Below are 21,136 nucleotides of genomic sequence, written 5' to 3' on the forward strand. Positions count from 1 at the left end.
GAGACCTCCCAGCCCCACGAAATATCAATCGGCGAGAGCTCTCCCAGAGATCCCCATCTCAAAGTTAAAACCCAGCTCCACTCATGACAAGCAAGGTCCACTGCTGGACACCCCATGCCAAACAATTAGCAAGGCAGGAACACAAACCTACCCCTCAACAGAGAGGATGCCTAACATCATAACAAGTTCACACAAACCCCAAAACACACAACCAGACGTGGTCCTGCCAGAAAGACAAGATCCAGCCTCATCCACCAGAAAACAGGCGCTAGTCCCCTCCACCAGGAAGCCTACACAACCCACTGAACCAACCTTACCCACTGGGGGCAGACACCAAAAACAACAGAAACTACGAACCTGTAGCCTGCGAAAAGGAGACCCAAAACACAGCAAGTTAAGCAAAATAAGAGAGAGAAACACACAGCACATGAAGGAGCAACGTAAAAACCCACCAGACCAAACAAATGAAGAGGAAATAGGCAGTCTACCTGAAAAAGAATTCAGAGTAATGATAGTAAAGATGATCCAAGATCTAGGAAATACAATGAAGAAAATACAAGAAATGTTTAACAAGGACCTAGAAGAACTAAAAAGCAAACAAACAAGGATGAACAACACAATAAATGAAATTAAAAATTCTCTAGAAGGAATCAATAGCAGAAAAACTGAGGCAGCAGAACAGATAAGTGACCTGGAAGATAAAATAGTGGAAATAACTACCACATAGCAGAGTAAAGAAAAAAGAATGAAAAGAATTCAGGACAGACTCAGAGACCTCTGGGACAAGATTAAATGCATCAACATTCAAATTATAGGGGCCCCATAAGAAGAAGAGAAAAAGAAAGGGAAGGAGAAAATATCTGAAGAAATTATAGTTGAAAACTTCCCTAATATGGGAAAGGGAACAGTCAGTCAAGCCCAGGAAGCACAGAGAGTCCCATACAGGATAAATCCAAGGAAAAACACGCCAAGACACATATTAATCAAGCTATCAAAAATTAAATACAAGGAAAAAATATTAAAAGCAGCAAGGGAAAAACAACAAATAACATACAAGGGAATCCCCATAAGGTTAACCGATCTTTCAGCAGAAACTCTGTAAGCCAAAAGGGACAGGCAGGACATATTTAAAGTGATGAAAGAGAAAAAACTATAACCAAGATTACTCTAACCAGCTAGGATCTCATTCAGATTCAACAGAGAAATTAAAACCTTTACAGACAAGCAAAAGCTAAGAGAAAACACCAAACCAGCTTTACAACAAATGCTAGAGGAACTTCTCTAGGCAGGAAACACAAGAGAAGGAAAAGACATACAATAACAAACCCAAAACAATTTAAAAAATGGTAATAGAAACATACATATCGATAATTACCTTAAACGTAAATGGGTTAAATGCTCCAACCAAAAGACACAGACTGGTTCAATGGATACAAAAACAAGACCCATATATATGCTGTCTACAAGAGACCCACTTCAGACCTAGGGACACATACAGACTGAAAGTGAGGGGATGGAAAAAGATATTCCATGCAAATGGAAATCAAAAGAAAGATGGAGTAGCAATTCTCATATCAGACAAAACAGACTTTAAAATAAAGACTACTACAAGAGACAAAGAAGGACAGTACATAATGACCAAGAGATCACTCCAAGAAGAAGATATAACAATTGTAAATATTTATGCACCCAACATAGGAGCACCTCAAAACATAAGGCAAATGCTAACAGCCATGAAAGGGGAAATCGACAGTAACACATTCATAGTAGAGGACTTTAACACCCCACTTTCACCAATGGACAGATCATCCAAAATGAAAATAAATAAGGAAACACAAGCTTTAAATGACACATTAAACAAGATGGACTTAATTGATATTTATAGGACACTCCATCCAAAAACAATAGGATACACTTTCTTCTCAAGTGCTCATGGAACATTCTCCAGGATAGATCATATCTTGGGTCACAAATAAAGCCTTGGCAAATTTAAAAATTTGAAATTCTATCAAGTATATTTTGAAACCACAATGCTATGAGACTAGACATAAAATAAAGGGAAAAGTCTGTAAAAAATACAAACACATGGAGGCTAAACAATACACTACTAAATAACCAAGAGATCACTGAAGAAATGAAAGAGGAAATCAAAAAATACCTAGAAACAAAGGACAATGAAAACACGATGACCCAAAACCTTTGGGATGCATCGCAAAATCAGTTCTAAGATGGAAGTTTATAGCGATACAATCCTACCTCAAGAAACAAGAAACATTTCAAATAAACAACTAACCTTACACCTAAAGCAATGAGAGAAAGAAGAACAACAAAAAAAAACCCCAAAGTAAGCAGAAGGAAAGAAATCATAAAGATCAGATCAGAAATAAATGAAGAAGACATGAAGGAAATGATAGCAAAGATCAATGGAAATGAAAGCTGGTTCTTTGAGAAGATAAAATTGATAAACCATTAGCCAGACTCATCAAGAAAAAAAAGGGAGAAGACTCAAATAAATAGAATTAGAAATGAAAAAGGAGACGTAACAACTGGCACTACACAAATGCAAAGGATCATGAGAGATTACTACAAGCAACTCTATGCCAATAAAATGGACAACCTGGAAGAAATGGACAAATTCTTAGAAAAGCACAACCTTCTTAGACTGAACCAGGAAGAAACAGAAAATATAAACAGACCAATCACAGGCACTGAAATTGAAACTGTGATTAAAAGTCTTCCACAAACAAAAGCCCAGGACCAGATGTCTTCACAGGTGAATTGTATCAAACAATTAGAGAAGAGCTAACATCTATCCTTCTCAAACTTCCAAAATATAGCAGAGGGAGGAACACTCCCAAACTCATTCTACAAGGTCACCATCACCCTGATAACCAAACCAGATGAAGATGTCACAAAAAAAGAAAAGTACAGGCGAATATCACTGATGAACATAGATGCAAAAATCCTCAACAAAGTATTAGCAAAGAGAATCCAACAGCACTTTAAAAGGATCATACACCCTGATCAAGTAGGGTTTTCCCAGGAATGCAAGGATTCTTCAATATGCAAATCAATCACTGTGATAAACCATATTAAGAAATTGAAGGAGAAAAACCATATGATCATCTCAATAGATGCAGAAAAATCTTTCTACAAAATTCAACACCGATTTATGATAAAAACCCTCCAGATAGTAGGCATAGAGGGAACTTACCTCAACATAATAAAGGCCATATATGACAAACCCGCAGCCAACATCGTTCTCAATGGTGAAAAACTGAAACCATTTCCTCTAAGATCAGGAAGAAGACAAGGTTGTCCACTCTCACCACTATTATTCAACACAGTTTTGGAAGTTTTAGCCACAACAAGCAGAGAAGAAAAAGAAATAAAAGGAATCCAAATTGGAAAAGAAGAAGTAAAACTGTTACTGTTTACAGATGACATGATACTATACATAGAGAATCCTAAAGATGCTACCAGAAAACCACTAGAGCTAAACAATGAATTTGGTAAAGTAGCAGGATACAAAATTAATGCACAGAAATCTCTTGCATTCTTATCCACTAATGATGGAATATCGAAAGAGAATTTAAGGAAATACTCCCATTTACCGTTGCAACAAAAAGATAAAATACTTATGGTTAAACCTACCTAAGGAGACAAAAGACCTGTATGCAGAAAACTATAAGACACTGATGAAAGAAATTAAAGATGATACAAACAGATGGAGAGATATACCATGTTCTTGGATTCAAAGAATCAACATTGTGAAAATGACTATACTACCTAAAGCAATCTACAGATTCAATGCAATCCCTATCAAACTACCAATGGCATTTTTCACAGAACTAGAACAAAAATTTCACAATTTGTATGGAAACACAAAAGACCTTGAATAGCCGAATAGCCAAAGCAATCTTGAGAAAGAAAAACGGAGCTTGAGGAATCAGGCTCCCTTACTTCAGACACTACTACAAAGCTACAGGAATCAAGACAGTGTGGTACTGCCACAAAAAGAGAAATACAGATCAATGGAACAGGATAGAAAGCCCAGAAATAAACCCACGCACATATGGTCACCTTATCTTTGATAAAGGAGACAAGAATACATAGTGCAGAAAAGACAGCCTCTTCAATAAGTGGTGCTGGGAAAACTGGACAGCTACATGTAAAAGAATGAAATTAGAACACTGCCTAACACCATACAGAATAATAAACTCTAAATGGATTAAAGACCTAAATGTAAGGCCAGACACTATAAAACTCTTAGAGGAAAACATAGGCAGAACATTCTATGACATAAATCAGAGCAAGATCCTTTTTGACCCACCTCCTAGAGAAAAGGAAATAAAAACAAAAATAAACAAATGGGACTTAATGAAACTTAAAAGTTTTTGCATAGCAAAGGAAACCAGAAAGAAGACGAAAAGACAACCCTCAGAATGTGAAAAAATATTTGCAAACGAAGCAAGTGACAAAGAATTAATCTCCAAAATATACAAGCAGCTCATGCAGCTCAATATCAAAAGAACAAAACAAGCCAATCCAAAAATGGGCCGAAAGCCTAAACAGACATTTCTCCAAAGAAGATATACAGATTGCCAACAAACACATGAAAGGATGCTCAACATTACTAATCATTAGAGGAATGCAAGTCAAAACTACAATGAGGTATCACCTCACACCGGTCAGAATGGCCATTATCAAAAAGTCTACAAACAATAAATGCTGGAAAGGGTGTGGAGAAAACAGAACCCTCTTGCACTGTTGGTGGGAATGTAAATTGATACAGTCACTATGGAGAACAGTATGGAGGTTCCTTAAAAAACTAAAAATAGAACTACCATACAACCCAGCAATCCCACTACTGTGCATATACCCTGAGAAAACCATAATTCAAAAAGAGTCATGTACCACAATGTTCATTGCAGCTCTATTTACAGTAGCCAGGACATGGAAGCAACCTAAGTGTCCATCAACGGATGAATGGATAAAGAAGATGTGGCACATATATACAATGGAATATTACTCTGCCATAAAAAGAAACGAAGTTTTGTTACTTGTAGTGAGGTGGATGGACCTAGAATGTGTCATACAGAGTGAAGTAAGTCAGAAAGAGAAAAACGAATACCGTATGCTAACACATATGTATGGAATCTAATTTTAAAAATGGTTCTGAAGAACCTAGGGGCAGGACAGGAATAAAGACACAGATGTGGAAACTGGACTTGAGGACACAGGGAGAGGGAGTGGTGGGCTGGGATGAGATGAGAAAGTGACATGGACATTTATAGACTACCAAATGTTGAATGGATGGCTGGTGGGAAGCAGCTGCATAGCACAGGGAGATCAGCTCGGTGCTTTGTGACCACCTAGAGGGGTGGGATAGGGAGGCTGGGAGGGAGATGCAAGAGGGAGAGGATATGGGGATATATGTATCCATATGGCTGGTTCACTTTGTTATACAGCAGAAGGTAACACACCATTGTAGAGCAATTATACTCCAATAAAGATGTTGAAATTTTTAAAAAAGTAATGTATACTACACAGGGTCTTAAGTTAGCAGTTAAGCATAAATAAGTATAAATTCTATGTTTGTAACACCTAGAACCAAGTGTGGACACTGATACTTGGTGTTGTACTGACTGTGACAATAATGGAGGAGACTTTTATCAGGTGAAAAGTAGTTCACACTCCAAGTATACCACTCATGTCCAGAGTTCTGCTTTTTCTAGCCCATGGGCATATCTTTATAATAGATGAGGTTGGGGAATAGCAGAATATTTTAAAATAGTACCAACGTACCTAGGTTTGGTCTAGGTCATCTAGTAAAGGAACAAGAGGAGCCATGGAAGTGGCTAACCCAGTCAAAGCCTTCCTACGTAAGAATAATGTTGATTTTGTCCAGTATCTTTTGGGCCAGGTGAGTCCTACAAGCCCAAAAGACGTTTGGCATCTATGTCACCCTGGCAGCACCCAATGGGATTCCCCCTGTCACCCCCAAACCTGTAACTTCTGATCCTGCTATAGCTTTCTTTTCACAGTCTTTGAGGTTCTTTTTTCCAGAAAACTCTTTTTTTCATTTCTACAATATTGTGATACCCTAATTTTCATTACACATATCTGTTCACTGGGTCTTCTTCATCTCCTTTGTTGTCTTTGCTTCTTCCTTCTACTCCTAATGTCCTTCATTTATTTTTTAATACTTCACAGAAACCACATTTTCTTTTGGCTTCAACAAATACTTGAACCCATTTTAACTTGCCACAAAGCTGGTGTTCCCTTCAACAATTTCCCTAATACCTGACTACCACATTTATCATCTGAAAGTGCTACTTAAATTATACCATTTCTTCTCTTAGAAATTTATAGTGAAAATATAAATCCCTGTTTTCCCAAACTTATATATCATGGAACCCCCTTTTTAAGCAAACAACCATTAATATCCACAGAAGTAGGGCTCTGACCCAAATTAAATGCCCAAATCACTTTATTAACAATAGTAACTGCTTCCACTTATTGAGCACTTACAATTGTCAGGCACTGAGTTTATTAACATTAACTCATTTAATACTCTTAAAACTCGTAACAATGAGGGCAATATTACTAGTATGCCCATTTTAAAGATGAAGGAAATGCATTTAGGGAAGTTATATACTTCCCCAAACTTTCCTAACAGCCCAAATCCTGTGTTCTTAACCCCTAAGCTTAAATTTCAAATTGAATTTCAACTTACTGTGCAGCTCTTTATTGCTTTTACCTCCTTTTTCTCTGCTATTACTTCTTGATGGTGATATTAGCTCTAGCAGTTTCTCCCTACTCCTTTAAGAAAATTTCCACTGACTGTTAAACCATAAAACCAGGTTTATTATTAATTGAATTGTGTGCAAAGTAAGAGTCAGCAGGTTCTAAAAGCTTGACAGGCTCTGCTAAGAGTCCTGTGTATGCCGTTTCAGTCACCTAATTTGGCTGCTCAGAGATATTTTTATTAATTATCTTTGTTTGGATTGTAATAGCCTCCTAACTCATCTCCCAAATCTATCTTCCACTCGGCTGCAGGATGAGCTATTTGAATCACAGGTGTGAGCACAGTACTCCCCAGAGTAAAATGTTCCAGTGGTTCCCTCTGATCTAGAGGATCAAGTCTTTAATATTGTCTGCGTTAAACTTGTCCCTCCAGTCGTGCTTCTAATCCTCCTGCGTACACACTCACCAGGCTCTTTCTCTCCTTTGTGACTTTGTTCTTGCTACCTATCTCCCATGCCTGGAAGCCCTTCTCCATCATTACTTGACTCTTACTCATCCTTTAAGACACAGCTCATGAATCACCTCCTCCAGGAAACAGTCCCTGACAACTTTCCCCAGCTCTCAAATGCTTACTCAGTATCCCTCTCATTAGGGTCTGTACATATGTCTATTGCTTCAGGTGTACGTTGTTTTTTGAAACTGTCATTTATATTCCTGTGAGATCCTTAAGGATGGAAACTATGTGGCGTAGCAATTTAGCATTCCCAAAGTGGTATATGGCGGTTAGTTAATCAAGGGTGTATAAATGAATTTTTAAAGTATTTAACTGATACATTTTCCCTATTACCTGAGATACCAAATTGTTAGTAACCAAGTAGTAGCTGGCATACAGCAGGAACTTAATGATACTTGTGAATGGTAAAATGAGTATATAAATGTATTTCAAGACTTTTCATAATCTGATTCCATATAAATATGCACCATTCACTCTAGTCAGACTAGTTTCTTCTCTATTCTTACTTCAGCTACAACTTGGGTAAACCTTTAAGCCTTTGCTAATTCTCATTTCTCACTAGGAATACCTAGAGCTGATTCCATAATTATTATGTACCATCCATCAAGAACACCTGCTCCATGCAGCTTCCATTTGTGACTCTGATTTTTTTCTCCTGTCTGGGCAAATATGTCCTAAAGACCATTCCATGGAAAAGTAGTTCTGCAAAATAGTTGTATATGTTACATGAGAAAAGAGTTTTGTAATTAAGTAAATGTTAGGGAATGCTGCATTTAATAATGCTAAATTATTTCTGAATTGCAGTGGTGTACATTTTGAGTCTCTATATGGAATAAACCATATGCAGAATTTATCAAACTTATTTGCCCTCAGAACCCTTTTCATTTTAAAATCTCTTGGGACCATGTTCTATGGGAGATAGTTTGGGAAATACCGGTCTGTGCTTTGAGTTTTAGGTCAGCATGTAACTTGTGAACGCACACACACTCATGCACATACAAATACATACTATTTCAGGAACATATGTTTTGGCTGCTCTGCTTAGTTGCTTATGTTTTTCTTGTGTCTCGTATTTTTTGATTCATGTAATGACTCACCTTCCACTGATAACTACAGATATTTAAATATTTGATGGCTAAACCATTGTATACTATTGTCATTAAGTGCAGGTTATTGGTATGTTTTCTAGGATCTTCTACCCCTCTTGCCTGGCACCATTGCTGGTGAAATAGAATCAAAGGCTGCAAACCTCAATAATCTGGTTGTAGAAGCCTATAAGGTATGTATATACTGTACACATTTTTTCAAATAAACTTTTAACCCCAATTTCCATGGCAAGGTACAAACTAATGCCCTATCATCTTGAGAGGAGTGGTGGAAAAAACAGATTAGGAATTAGGAAACTGAGCTTAGCCCTGGCTCTACCACTAACTAGTTATAGAACCTTGGGAAAGTCATTTCAGCTTTCTGTGCTTCACTGTGTCTCAATGACACAGTTTACTAAACTCAGGTTGAGCTACAGACTATCTAAATTTCCTTCCTCATCAAATGTTCAGTGAGTCACCAAATCACAGCTATAGAATATACTTTATTACCAAGAAATTTCACAATTTCCAGTGCCATAAAGATAAAGTAATCAATCCACAGTGTTATTTAAACAGCAACTTTCCAGGGAAAATGAACTATATGAGATATAGAGATTACTAAGAGAACTTTGTTGGGGTCTCCTAGATCAATCACTTGGTTGTTCGTTTACTTTAGCAGTTTTACTAAACTAGTTTGATTAAAAGAATCACCCTAAGAGATACACTACTTTATTGAGATGACAGTTGTATGCTGTCCCCAGTTCGTGTAGAGTGGGTACCAAATGCAAAGATTTAAGAAACATCTGCTCTCTCAATCTAAGTCATTTCTGGATAGAATAATCTCTTTTAAGAAGTTGTAATAATAGTAGCTGTCATTTTAATACCACTAAGAACCAATTATTTCCCATACATGACCTCATTTAATCCACACAACCGACCTATAAGGCAAGTATTAGTACTCCCACTGTGTATTTGTAGAACTTCAAAGAAGCTAAGCAAATCAATCAAAGGCCAAACAGCTAACAAGCAGAAGCAGCAGCACCAGAACCTAGGTCTTCCTTAATTCCAGCTTCCAGGTGCTTCCTTCTGTGTTACACAATCTGTTTTTCTGTTGTTGTTTTTTTCTTTTTTACATAGTGTCTAAAGATATGCTTTATTCTACCCTGAATTTATGCACCATTGATAAACTCTCACTTCCCATAATTCTCTTTTTCCCTTCCTGACACAGTAGAGTTGAACATTGTTAAAGTAGCCCAAGCACTGTGAGAAATCGCAGGCTTCTCTTCTCATTTTCTTCATGGAACATCTGCCTTCGACTCAATTACAAAAGAGAAAGGCAGGAAGTAGACACGGGATAGAAAATGAAGGACTTGTTTAAACTTTCTTTTTTTTAAAAGGAAAATAAACCTTGCGAGATTTTTTTGTTTTTGTGTTTTTTGCCAAGGAATTTTTCTATATCTGAAGACTATGTTGGATGAAATAAGAAAAGCATCTTTAATTATATTTCTTCTTCACTGTTACGAAACAAAAACAAAAAACATTAGGACTGGTGGAGCTTCTTATCAAGGAAAACCAAACCTGTGTACAATTCGTTCCCATCCGAAGTTTGTTCCCAAGTATAATCAAAATAAGAAAGGAGCTTACAGTGTTAGAAGTCACCCTAGTTTTCATAGTATGAACCCATTTATTACCCCAAAGAAAAAATATAAGTCGACAAACTTTCCTGTATCTCAAACTGCACCCATGGAAAGGGAAACAGCAGGTTTTTTTTTCATGTTCTTTATTTGCTAGGATAGGTATGTGATGCATTATCTAATTGCAGTTCTGATTAACCTTAAACAATTTGAATAACAATTTTAATAAAACCAACAAAAACTCTGGCGAAACAATCTCCTTAAGTTGGGGTTCTGTTATTATTTTATATATGTCTATACTTTCAAAATTCTTCTGAAATTTCATTTTGTCTTCACAGCTCAACAGAAACTGTTCACAGTTCATTGAAGAAAAAATAATAAAAATATTTTATTCTAACTTTTAATACTTTGCATTTCCTTTTTAAGACTTTTATAAAATTATATACAAATTTAGTACAGGTGAATGTGATTGCATTTTGTTTTTTATCCTTTACATCTGCATTGCCATTAGAATTAAAACTATATAAAAATCATGACTATAATAACTTAATAGTAATTTAGCTGAAATTAAGACAAAAAAATTATGTTGAATAAAAAATATACATTAGAAAAAATAAATTCTGCCTCTGTTCCTGTTAGATATTAAAAGACAAGCTTAAGACGGTGTCTGAAACTTAATTTCTTTTTTTTGCGGTACGCGGGCCTCTCACTGTTGTGGCCTCTCCCGTTGCGGAGCACAGGCTCCGGACGCGCAGGCTCAGCGGCCATGGCTCACGGGCCCAGCCGCTCCGCGGCATGTGGGATCTTCCCAGACCAGGGCACTAACCCGTGTCCCCTGCATCGGCAGACGGACTCTCAACCACTGCGCCACCAGAGAAGCCCTGAAACAATTTCTTAATCTCAAAACTGCGCAAAATTTTAGCTATTTGTCTTCATACCCTGTTTGAAAAACATTGGTTAAACTAGATTAAGGTTTTAAGGGAAGCAGAATTTCAAAAGGGCAAAAAGAACAGTCATGGTATTAGGAACTTCCTTCTGATTTGTCAAACCAACCATATCAATACCATTTGTATACCATTAGAAGTTTCTATTTTTTACTGAAATTGTTTAATTAAGTGATTACAATGTATGAATTCTCTAGTAGATAAAAAATGTGACTAATATAGTCTTACCTTTATTCAAATAAAATTTGAGGAAGTATCTTACTCTAAAGATTTACTACCATAATTCCATGATCAATTATTAATCAGTAAGCACACATCTCTTTATTGATTATACAGTTGAAGAAGAAAAATTACTCAAGTAAAGAATTAGAAACCATGGGGATTTCTTTTTCCTTCACACCCTGCTACTCACTCTTTCCTTAGGTACATACTTCATCTTTTCCCTTTCCTTTTGTTTACAAAAATAAGTTAAGGATTTTTGCATGTGATAGACTCTTAGTTTTATGAGATGAAATTCACACAGATCTACAGAATATATTTAATGTAGCAAGAACTTTTGGAACCCAGAGATTGGATGAAATTAGGATGTGCTTGATACATAATAGGCAATACATACATGTTTTTTGAATGATTATATAAATTAGTGAATAAATGAGCAAATGATTTTCTGCCCAGTAAGGGGCCCTATTTCAGTATTAAGGATTGGAACAAATTTGATTGACATAAGCAAGCACCAGGGATTTGGCAAAAATTCTAGGCCATTCTTGGAGAATTTATACAGCCATAACTGGCAGGTATTTCTTATACCTACAGTATAGAAATGCCCTCCCAAAAATTTACCTTTCAATTCTGTATCAGTAAGGCAGTTTAGCTTTCATGATAGTCTAAAATGTTTGAAATGGAAATGCTTCTTTAACAGCTGTAAATGTCAGAAGCATGTTCCAGATTTTAAGCTGTCAAGATTTAGCCTCTGTGATGATATATGTATTCTCAATGCTTTATTTAAATTTTACCAAAAAATATAAATGTTATTGGATTAAAATGATTATTTTCCTAACAAGCTGAGTGAGAAATATCTCTGAAGTGATCAAAATGCAGTCATGGAAATATGTGAAAAAATAGAGCCATTTAAATGCAGATAATCCTTCAGTATTTTTTATGTATTTCAAATGTAATTGGGTCATTATGTGGAAACACTGTTTTTAATCGACCTTTTACAGAGACAAACTCTTTGATTTCGTTAAAAATTAAATCTAGAATGACATGATAAACTTGACTCTGTTTTGTTGCTTACATTAGAAACTGCTATAGTATACAACTAAAAAATGTCATCTCTGCAGAAACTCATTTCAGAAGTGAAAGTTCAGGTGGAAAACCAGATAAAAGGCATCTATTTTAACATTACTGCCATCTGTCCAGATGGGAGCAGAAAGCCAGGCACAGACGGATGCGGAAATGTGACAAGCAATGACGAAGTATGTGCGTGTGCGTTTTTCCCATTTAAAGTAAACTAAGTTGTTTGGCATGCTTTCTTACAGAAAAATCAAACCATTCAGAAAAACTTTTTTTACTACCGACCTCAAGAATCTCATTTACACTTCAAAGTAACTTTTATTATCTAATCCCTAAGTTCCTACTTGTTGTAACTCCATTGACTGTTTTCTCAAACTCTCTAGTTAAAATAAATAAATATATATCATATTAAATAATTATTTAATAATAATAACTTTAAACTTAGATGACACAGCCAGTGAATGTTAGGAAATCATATCTCCTCAAACAAGAAGTGCCTATACTTAGGATGATAATACCTTTTTGTTTCAAATCTGAAAATTCTCAGAGTAAATGTGAAAGTTGAAAGTAAAAACGACAGAGAAGAATGCTGTTGATAAAGATTAAGAATTACAAAATCTTTCACTTTGTGATTGTCCCAGTACACTTGTATTAGCTCAATACAATGACCTACGAGGTAGGGAAATTTGTTAAGAGCAACAACAACAACAAAAAAGTGTCATCATTTAACTAAAAAGGGATGAGATATGGAAAAGAGAGATCCGGATTATAGCAGCATCAGGAAATAGGACTGGGGAAGATACGGATTCTCCCAGGATTGGCACAATAGAAAGTAAATATACAGAAATATGCTTTTAAAAGAAATTCTTGTAGAATGAAGTGATTTTCAGTGAGTCATTTACCTCTTGAGGCATCAGTTGCCTCATTTTTAAATAAACAGCTAGAACTAGAAGATTTCCAATCCTACCTCCATCCACCTCCAAGGTTCTATGATGTTATTATTTTAATATCATGCTATAGACAAAAAGAAAAAGTTATTGAAAGAGATTAAAAATCCTAGTATTCTAAGGTTGAATAAAGGAGAATCTTCCTTCTCTTTAGTTAGAATGTAATTTTCTCTCTTGAGAAGTTTAGAATCTGCAGGTAGTATAGTTGTTCCAACAAGCTGTATATTTGAAATTAAGTATTTCAAATTCAAATTCTGTAGGCTCCTCCATAATCACTCCTTGAATTTTGTTCAAAAGATATTTTATGCCAGTTTACAAAATACATATTTAATTTCCACTGAATATAGAGAAACTTTGTGCTAGCAAAAGATAGTGCTAAGTTAGTTTCTGAGAAAAGGTTACCTTTTTATAAGTAGCTCTTTCTTTCAAAACCGATTTGGGCAGAATGGTTTTCCTTACTCCTTACATTTTTTTTTCTTTTTCTTTGTCTACATCCCTTTTTTCCCTCACTTTCAACCAAGTAGTATTAACAGTTTGACTAAGGAAGAGTCATTTGACCACTTAATTATATAAACCCCAAGTTTTGCTCTATTAATATTGGCAGTTGACCACATTATCCTACAGTCTGTTAATCCTTATATTTTTAAAGAGAAAAAACATTTCAAGTCTGACACCAACTGTATTGATTTTAATATTATGAGACTAATTCTAATTCCGAATGGATATATATATATAACGTATAAACCTAAATTTAGACCTTTCATATCAGTGTGTATATTTGTGCTAGGCTTTTTGGTTGGGATGGATATCTATCTATCTATATCTATATACACATACATATATATATATATATATATATAGAGAGAGAGAGAGAGAGAGCATGAATCTCTATATATTCATATATATATATCCATCTATATATATTCATCCATATCTATTTTCATCTATCTATCTATCTAATCTAACTCCATCCTAACCAAAAAGCCTAGCACAAAGTATTTTTAAATTGTAACTTATCTCAGTCTAATATGGAAAAAAAACATGTAACCTTCTTATTTGCCAAAGTACCTGAAGATCATAAGGTGAGTTAACAAATATAAATAGACACACTAAGCCAATCGTGTTGTACAGGAAGGCAAAATAGAGAAAAAGGAAAAATTTGGCAGGAGAAAGACATTCTGTAGTTTGCATGGGGGAAACCAATTCCTGCCAGGCCAGATCCTTAGTTGTGGACTAACATCTTCCAGTGAGACAAATGTATGACCTTTTATTGAGATCTTAAGATCTAAAAGTGAGAATCCTAAATCTTTTTCCCTTGAGTAACATCAGGGAAAGCCCCATGTTTTCTTCATAACACCATTATAAACTAAAATTTAACTCTAAAACTTACTTGGGCCCCTGGAAAACAGAAACAAAATAAAAATTGTTCATTTGAACAATTGTTCATCTCAGGGTTTTAAACCAGTAGAGCAGAAGCTCTTGACTTGACTTTATTTGATCTATCTTTAGTGCCAAATATATTCAGTAACTCCACATGTTAAGGACTGAATCCAGAAAATGGTCTATTCTCTCTCAAGTTTACTAAGAAGTCAGCTGAGGATATAAATTAATGATCGGAAGTAGAGTACACATTTCAAATAGGCTTGAACCCATGTCCATTTAATGCTGTAATACAGGCAAGTCTCAGTCATTGCATCCTTTAACTCTCCAGTTCATTAACTAGGAAATAAATGAAATTAAAAAGGAATGTTATGTCTACATATGAGAGTGCATGTGTAATTTATAAATATTAATTTCTATAAGATGGTATATTATTGACTTAGATATTAACAGATATAATATTGGTAATAAAAATTATCAAGACATATAAATATATTTTCTTCCTCCCCACCCAAATATTTAGGTTCTTTTCAATGTAACAGTTACAATGGAAAAATGTGATGTCATGGAAGGAAAGAGCTATGCAATAATCAAACCTATTGGTTTCAATGAAACCACTAAAATTCATATACATAGAAACTGCAGCTGTCGGTGTGATGACAGCAGAGGACCTAAAAGAAAGTGTGTAGAGGAAACTTTTCTAGATGCCAAGTGCTTCCAGTGTGATGAGAATAAATGTCATTTTGATGAAGATCAATTTCCTTCTGAAAGTTGCAAGTCACACAAGGATCAACCTGCTTGCAGCGGTAGAGGAGTTTGTATTTGTGGGAAATGTTTATGTCACAAAATTAAGCTTGGAAAAGTGTATGGAAAATACTGTGAAAAAGATGACTTTTCTTGTCCATATCACCATGGAAATCTGTGTGCTGGTGAGTATAAGTATGTACATGCAGTTATTTATATAGTTATATATTAAACTAGCATATATGTTAAAGTATCTTTAAATCACATCTTTATAATTACCAACTTTGAATATGAATTTAATATTCAAACTTACAAAGTCTGTGAAATTAGGACATAGCTACAGATTTATAGTACATGATTCTGATATTTATAGTTTAAATTATTTTATACAGGAACTATTTAAAAATTAAAACCAAAAGTTAATTGTTATTTTCAACGGATTGATCTTGTAAAGACATATACCAGAAAAGGAAATTACTGATAATGTCTGACAGATTTTCTATAATCTGGGTATTCTTCTAGAAGGATCTGATTCATTCTCATAAGTGGTTACTCCCTCAGTCTTGCTCAGAGGATAGTTAGCTATAAAAATATACTTTTCATTCATTGTAAAATTCTTAATGCATTATCATAGATGGCATTGTAAATCTGTAGTAATTTAAATTTCTCTAGTTTATTTTTGGAACAACTCCAGCAACAAAACTGTCAAAGGACAGAATTCTTCAAGAAAATGCTGGTTTCATAAGAAATCTAGATTAGGCCCAGAGGCCACACAAAGACCGGATTTAAAAATGAGACAATTTAAAATGAAAATATCAAAAGTACTTTTTGGCTAATTCAGTTTACTGCCACCTAGAGGTTAGAGTCTAGAAAATATATGCAACATTTGAAAATTAATACAAAATATTATTTTTAAATGAATTAATTTTTCTGTGACAGTGTGCTAAATCCACTTATTGTTAAAGCACCTTTTTAAAGTTTGCATTTTGGTAAGCAAATATTAATTAAACTATTGATGAAATGAAATATTTCATTGTAATAAGCATATGGAAAGTAACAAACCTATACAAAATAAATTTTTATTCTTGTGTAAATTAAAAATGTACCCTATATCACATAAATATGTGATGGCAAATTTCCTTTATATTCTATCTTATACACATAATATTTTATATTCTAAACATTTATTCAGCTGTACCTGGTATCTAGGTAGAATGGATTATAGATGACTTTAGAACAAACTGCAACTGTCATCTAATATTTTAGTGTTAATCCTGTTTGGGACAGGGCAGAAAAAGAATTCTGATTTCATCATTTCCCACAGCTGTCAAGCTCTCAATGAACTTTGAAATACACTGAGAATCCCAGTCTCTGTTAATAGTAGAATATTAAAAATCAATGTACTGGTCCTTCTATATGACTATGATACTACTGACCTACAGGCAGTTGAGAATCTGCTTTGAATTATTTGTATATAAGTTATAAATGCAAACTGTAGGCTGACAAGCATTTTCTTCACTAGCGTCCTTTGAGAATAAGAACACATGATCACAGATCTGCTGGCTAGGATTAGGCATGCAGCCCATATACAGGGAACCGGGTCTGGCAGGCATTTGTTTGGCCTGGATATCATTAGTTTTACATTTAACAAATTGAGCTGATCCAACAGTAGATGCTATGGAACAGTTACCCTGTGAGGTGCTCCACAATAAAAGGAAGGAGGGTGGAAGCCAGGAATTGAGGGAAGGAAGGAAAGGAGGAAGAGAAGGAGGGAGGGAGGAAAAGAGAGAGGGAAAGAGGAGAAAGGAAGGAAAGAAGGAAGGAAGGGAAAGTCTTTGGCCAGATAAACTTGAAAAACAGTTTACAGCCCTGAAAATTTACCCTCTCTTTAAGATTTCTAGTTCACATTAGCATATTAAATCTTGGATACTTCCTGCAGGCTAAAATCCACTTAACTGAGTATAATCAGTGTTCTTCCTCAACTACAACATGCACACACATACCACCTTGCTTTCTTTCTTGCCTTCTCTCATTTAACACCTAATAACACCTCACAGCATACTTTAAGACATGTCCCACAAACCTGCTAAATAATGTGCTGAAGATGTGAAAGGATTACTTCAACTTCCCCAGAGATCTTATCTTTAAACAAGGCACTAGCAGAACTGAAGCACTTAAAAGGGTTTGCCAAATAGACCTTCAAAGTTATCCCAGGCCCTGAGCAATAATGAGTGACTAAGAGAAAAATTATGGAAGCTATTCATAAAATACCCGTTTTTCAAATTTCAAATCAGACAACATTACGTCAGCCTCTGTAGCTTCTTTATATTTGTCTTTTTAATTTAAAACTGAATGTACAGCGACCTTCAAGTAGTTGGGCAGCCACTGCGGCAGGGCAGAATTCACAACTGTCAGCACAATAGATTACCATGGGGAGATTATCTACAACAGAACAGCTTTGAAAATAGACACTCCTAAGTCCTGGCATTGTTTATGTCAGACAAATAGAAAGTGATGCTGTTTCTATTCACTTGACTGTCAGTGTGTTTCCATGGAAATGGAAGGGGAATTCATGTTTGGAAATGCTTCACAAAGTCAGTGACCTCAATAACTTAGGTCTTGGAGTGTCTTTGTTGCAGGGCATGGAGAGTGTGAGGCAGGCAAATGCCAGTGCTTCAGGGGCTGGGAAGGGGATCGGTGCCAGTGCCCATCAGCATCTGCCCAGCACTGTGTCAGTCCAAAAGGCCAAGTGTGTAGTGGAAGAGGCACATGTGTATGTGGCAGGTGTGAGTGCACCGATCCCAGGAGCATCGGCCGCTTCTGTGAACATTGTCCCACATGTCACACAGCCTGCAATGAAAACTGGTATGTGTTTCCTGATTCCAAACATACATAAAGCAGTCCTTCATTATATTCATGTTCGACCTTTTCTATTTTGCCTACCTTAACCTAAAAGCCGGATCTTCTCCAGATAAATTGTTATCATCACGCTAAAAAAGAACTGAATGAGGAATTTAGGAATTAGAAGACTTAGATTCCAATCTTTGGCCATGCATGAAAATTTATCTAGGTATTCACTGCCTTTTTTGAAATAGGTGTTTTTTTTAAAGAATAATATTCAGTGTTCATAAAGCTTCATTGGTTTTTTTTTTCCCCAGCTTTTTTGAGATATAATTGACATATAACCTTGTGCAAGTTTAAGATGTACAATGTGATGATTTAGGGGCTGCCTGCTTCCCGACTTACTATTAATTAGCTGTTTAATCTAGGGCAAGATTTTTTAAATTCTTTGTGCCTCAGTTTCGTGATATTAAAAGTGAGGATAATAATAATACTGTGGTATAATTCTGTGAAATAATTAAATTAGATGTTCATGCAAAAAATACCTAAACCTTTGTACTTGGTGCATAGTAATCATAGAATAAATGTTAGCTGTTATTATTGTTTTATTTTTACTCTTTTAAAAAGTGGTGACTACGAAGCACTCTAGAAAGAAGTGATGGATAAGGGAAAGGTGATGTTAAATAATGGTGGCATTGTTGTTTTGTGCCAATAATTAATTTTCCAATAACAATTTGAGTCCTGCTCAAAGACCACTACTCAGAATATCACTGTGCCTTACAATTTGTTTTATTCAATTTTTAAAAAGACATTCTCAAGTAAAATTTTTTAAATTATGCATTGTAGGTTATGTAACACACTAGGAAGATAACGATGGAGTGGTGGAGGTATTTCTAATGAACCCAACCAAAATTTGAACTGTATGTTCATTGCTAAATTTTTCTAGTAGTATCATAATATTCATCTTCTAAAACATCTGTGCTAGCTGGTTTTGTTTTTGATTTTGCAGTGAGAGTATCTTATTCATTTCCTAGAGATTTTCTTCTCAGTACAGAAAAATCATTATGTTGATTTTATACATTAAGATATTTTAAGTGGTTAGAATGTAACTTTGCCATGGTATTAAATTCAGCCAAGATTACAAATAAATGTCATAGTTTTCTTTCCCAGTTTTACAATTCTGCTGTCCTAAAGCAGTACCCTATTTTATTTTTTACAGAAAATACTACAGGCTACAACATTTTAAAAAATTAAATGTTTTCACTTCTGTTTCCCCTTACAGGAATTGTGTGCAATGCCTTCATCCTCACAATCTGTCTCAAGCTATACTTGATCGGTGTAAAACCTCATGTACTCTCAAGGAACAGCATTATGTGGACCAAACATCAGGTAAACAAAAGGTTAATAATCAAAGTACTGAAGAGTATCTGCAGAGAATCATGTTCCCTAAAAAGGCTCATAATCAACCATCCTAAAGAAAGAACTAACTGCTTCAATGTTTTCAACCTCCAAGAAATAGTGCTCTATAAAACCAGCTGAGGATATTTGCCATGGTATGGCTGAATTGCTAGATCTCCCACCTAACAATTAAACTACCATCTCAACTACCCAGCTAAATTCACATGCTGTGCACCTCCATGGAAGTATACCAAACAGATTTTCTAGAGAGACCTCAGTGAGCCAAGAATAGGAGTTTCCTAAGTAGAGTCCATTTCACCCTTAGAGACAAGGTCTATGGAGCCATCATTACCCTTCACAATCCAAACTTGTTTCCAGTTATAACCTTCCTCATGTCAAACGAACATTTACTTTCATGTTTCAGGTGACACCAAAAAATTCTAAGTAGCAATGATTTAATTTTGCAAAGTACATAATTTCAAAAGGGCCATTCCTCCCTGATAATTTTCATTCTGATATAAATATAATTTAGGGGTGAATGAATATAAAGGTGGCACAATGGAAAGGGTATGGAAATTTTAGTCTGAAGACCTTAGCTTAAGGCATGTCTCCTGAAACTAGTAGCTAAGAAATATCAGCCCTCTTACAAAATTTCACTGAGCCTCAGTTTCCTCATCTGTAAAATGGAGATAATATTACCAACCTCAGAGTTGTGTGGATTAAATGAGCCAGTGAACATGAAAACACTTTTTCAGTTAAAAGATGATATATGAATGGAAGAAACATGTGAAAGCTGCGTTCAAAGATCATTTTGGACAAAAGTTCATTAGAACTCAAAAGCCAGCACCCCCATTTTGTTCAGGTTTAAGGTGTTAAACTATATAAGAATTAGAAATGAAGCTTGAAATTATGCATTCATTAAAATGTTCCTACTGCTACTACTATTTCTAGTCTTTCCTCTAACCTGTAAGAATAATTCCAGGTCTTAGAGAGATTGCACAGGAGAATAAACTTTCTCCAGAGTTTTGTTTCCCTCTCCCCTCACATCCACACTAATCTTAGCCCATAATAAATTTGGCTTTGAAAAGAGCCCATGTGCTGCCAGCTGGGGCTGCAGCAATCACACCCCAAAGCCAAGTGCCTTTTCTAATAAATAAAGCTCTTATTGTCAACATGTAATTTATTATGTTAAGGAAACAAACCTATTCTGACCTAAGTGTGGTTACAAAAACTATTCCCTTAAAGCTCCTTAGGAAAAGCCCTTGCTTGACCTAAACTAAGAAAAGAGGCATGGCCAGGGCTAAATTTTTGGCTCTCCAAATTTTGAAATTTAAAAATGCATGCAGATTTGAGCCCCAAAAATGTCCATTAGAAATATTTGTAAAATGTATTAGTAGCTAGGGGGCTACCCTCCCCTTCACAACTATTGTGCAAGGAGAGGGAAAGGGCATTTGTTAGCCACCTCTATTATCTATCCACTTGATCACACTTAAAGGGTGTTCTTTTGGTCTTTCTGGCTAAGCTCCTACTAGGCAAGAAGCCATTAAGTGAGATCAAGCCACGTGCCACCTTAGCTGATTAAGTATTCTAAGTCAGCCAAGGGAAA

The 21,136-nt window shown here is 35.4% G+C and overlaps 1 protein-coding gene across 2 annotated transcripts in view; it reads left to right on the top strand.

Moving 5' to 3' along the window:
- ITGB8 (integrin subunit beta 8) overlaps positions 1 to 21,136 on the top strand; it is a 97,355-nt gene that overhangs the window by 69,035 nt on the left and 7,184 nt on the right. Inside the window, exons 8-12 of one of the 2 annotated variants that reach the window (XM_032642930.1) lie at positions 8,454 to 8,543; positions 12,268 to 12,402; positions 15,071 to 15,476; positions 17,931 to 18,156; positions 19,415 to 19,521. In XM_032642930.1, coding sequence (XP_032498821.1) covers positions 8,454 to 8,543; positions 12,268 to 12,402; positions 15,071 to 15,476; positions 17,931 to 18,156; positions 19,415 to 19,521 — 964 coding nt within the window. The remainder of the gene's footprint in view (positions 1 to 8,453; positions 8,544 to 12,267; positions 12,403 to 15,070; positions 15,477 to 17,930; positions 18,157 to 19,414; positions 19,522 to 21,136) is intronic. The other variant, XM_032642931.1, reaches the window with a different exon arrangement.

Source organism: Phocoena sinus, chromosome 9, assembly GCF_008692025.1.
Source record: "Phocoena sinus isolate mPhoSin1 chromosome 9, mPhoSin1.pri, whole genome shotgun sequence".
NCBI lineage: Eukaryota > Metazoa > Chordata > Mammalia > Artiodactyla > Phocoenidae > Phocoena > Phocoena sinus.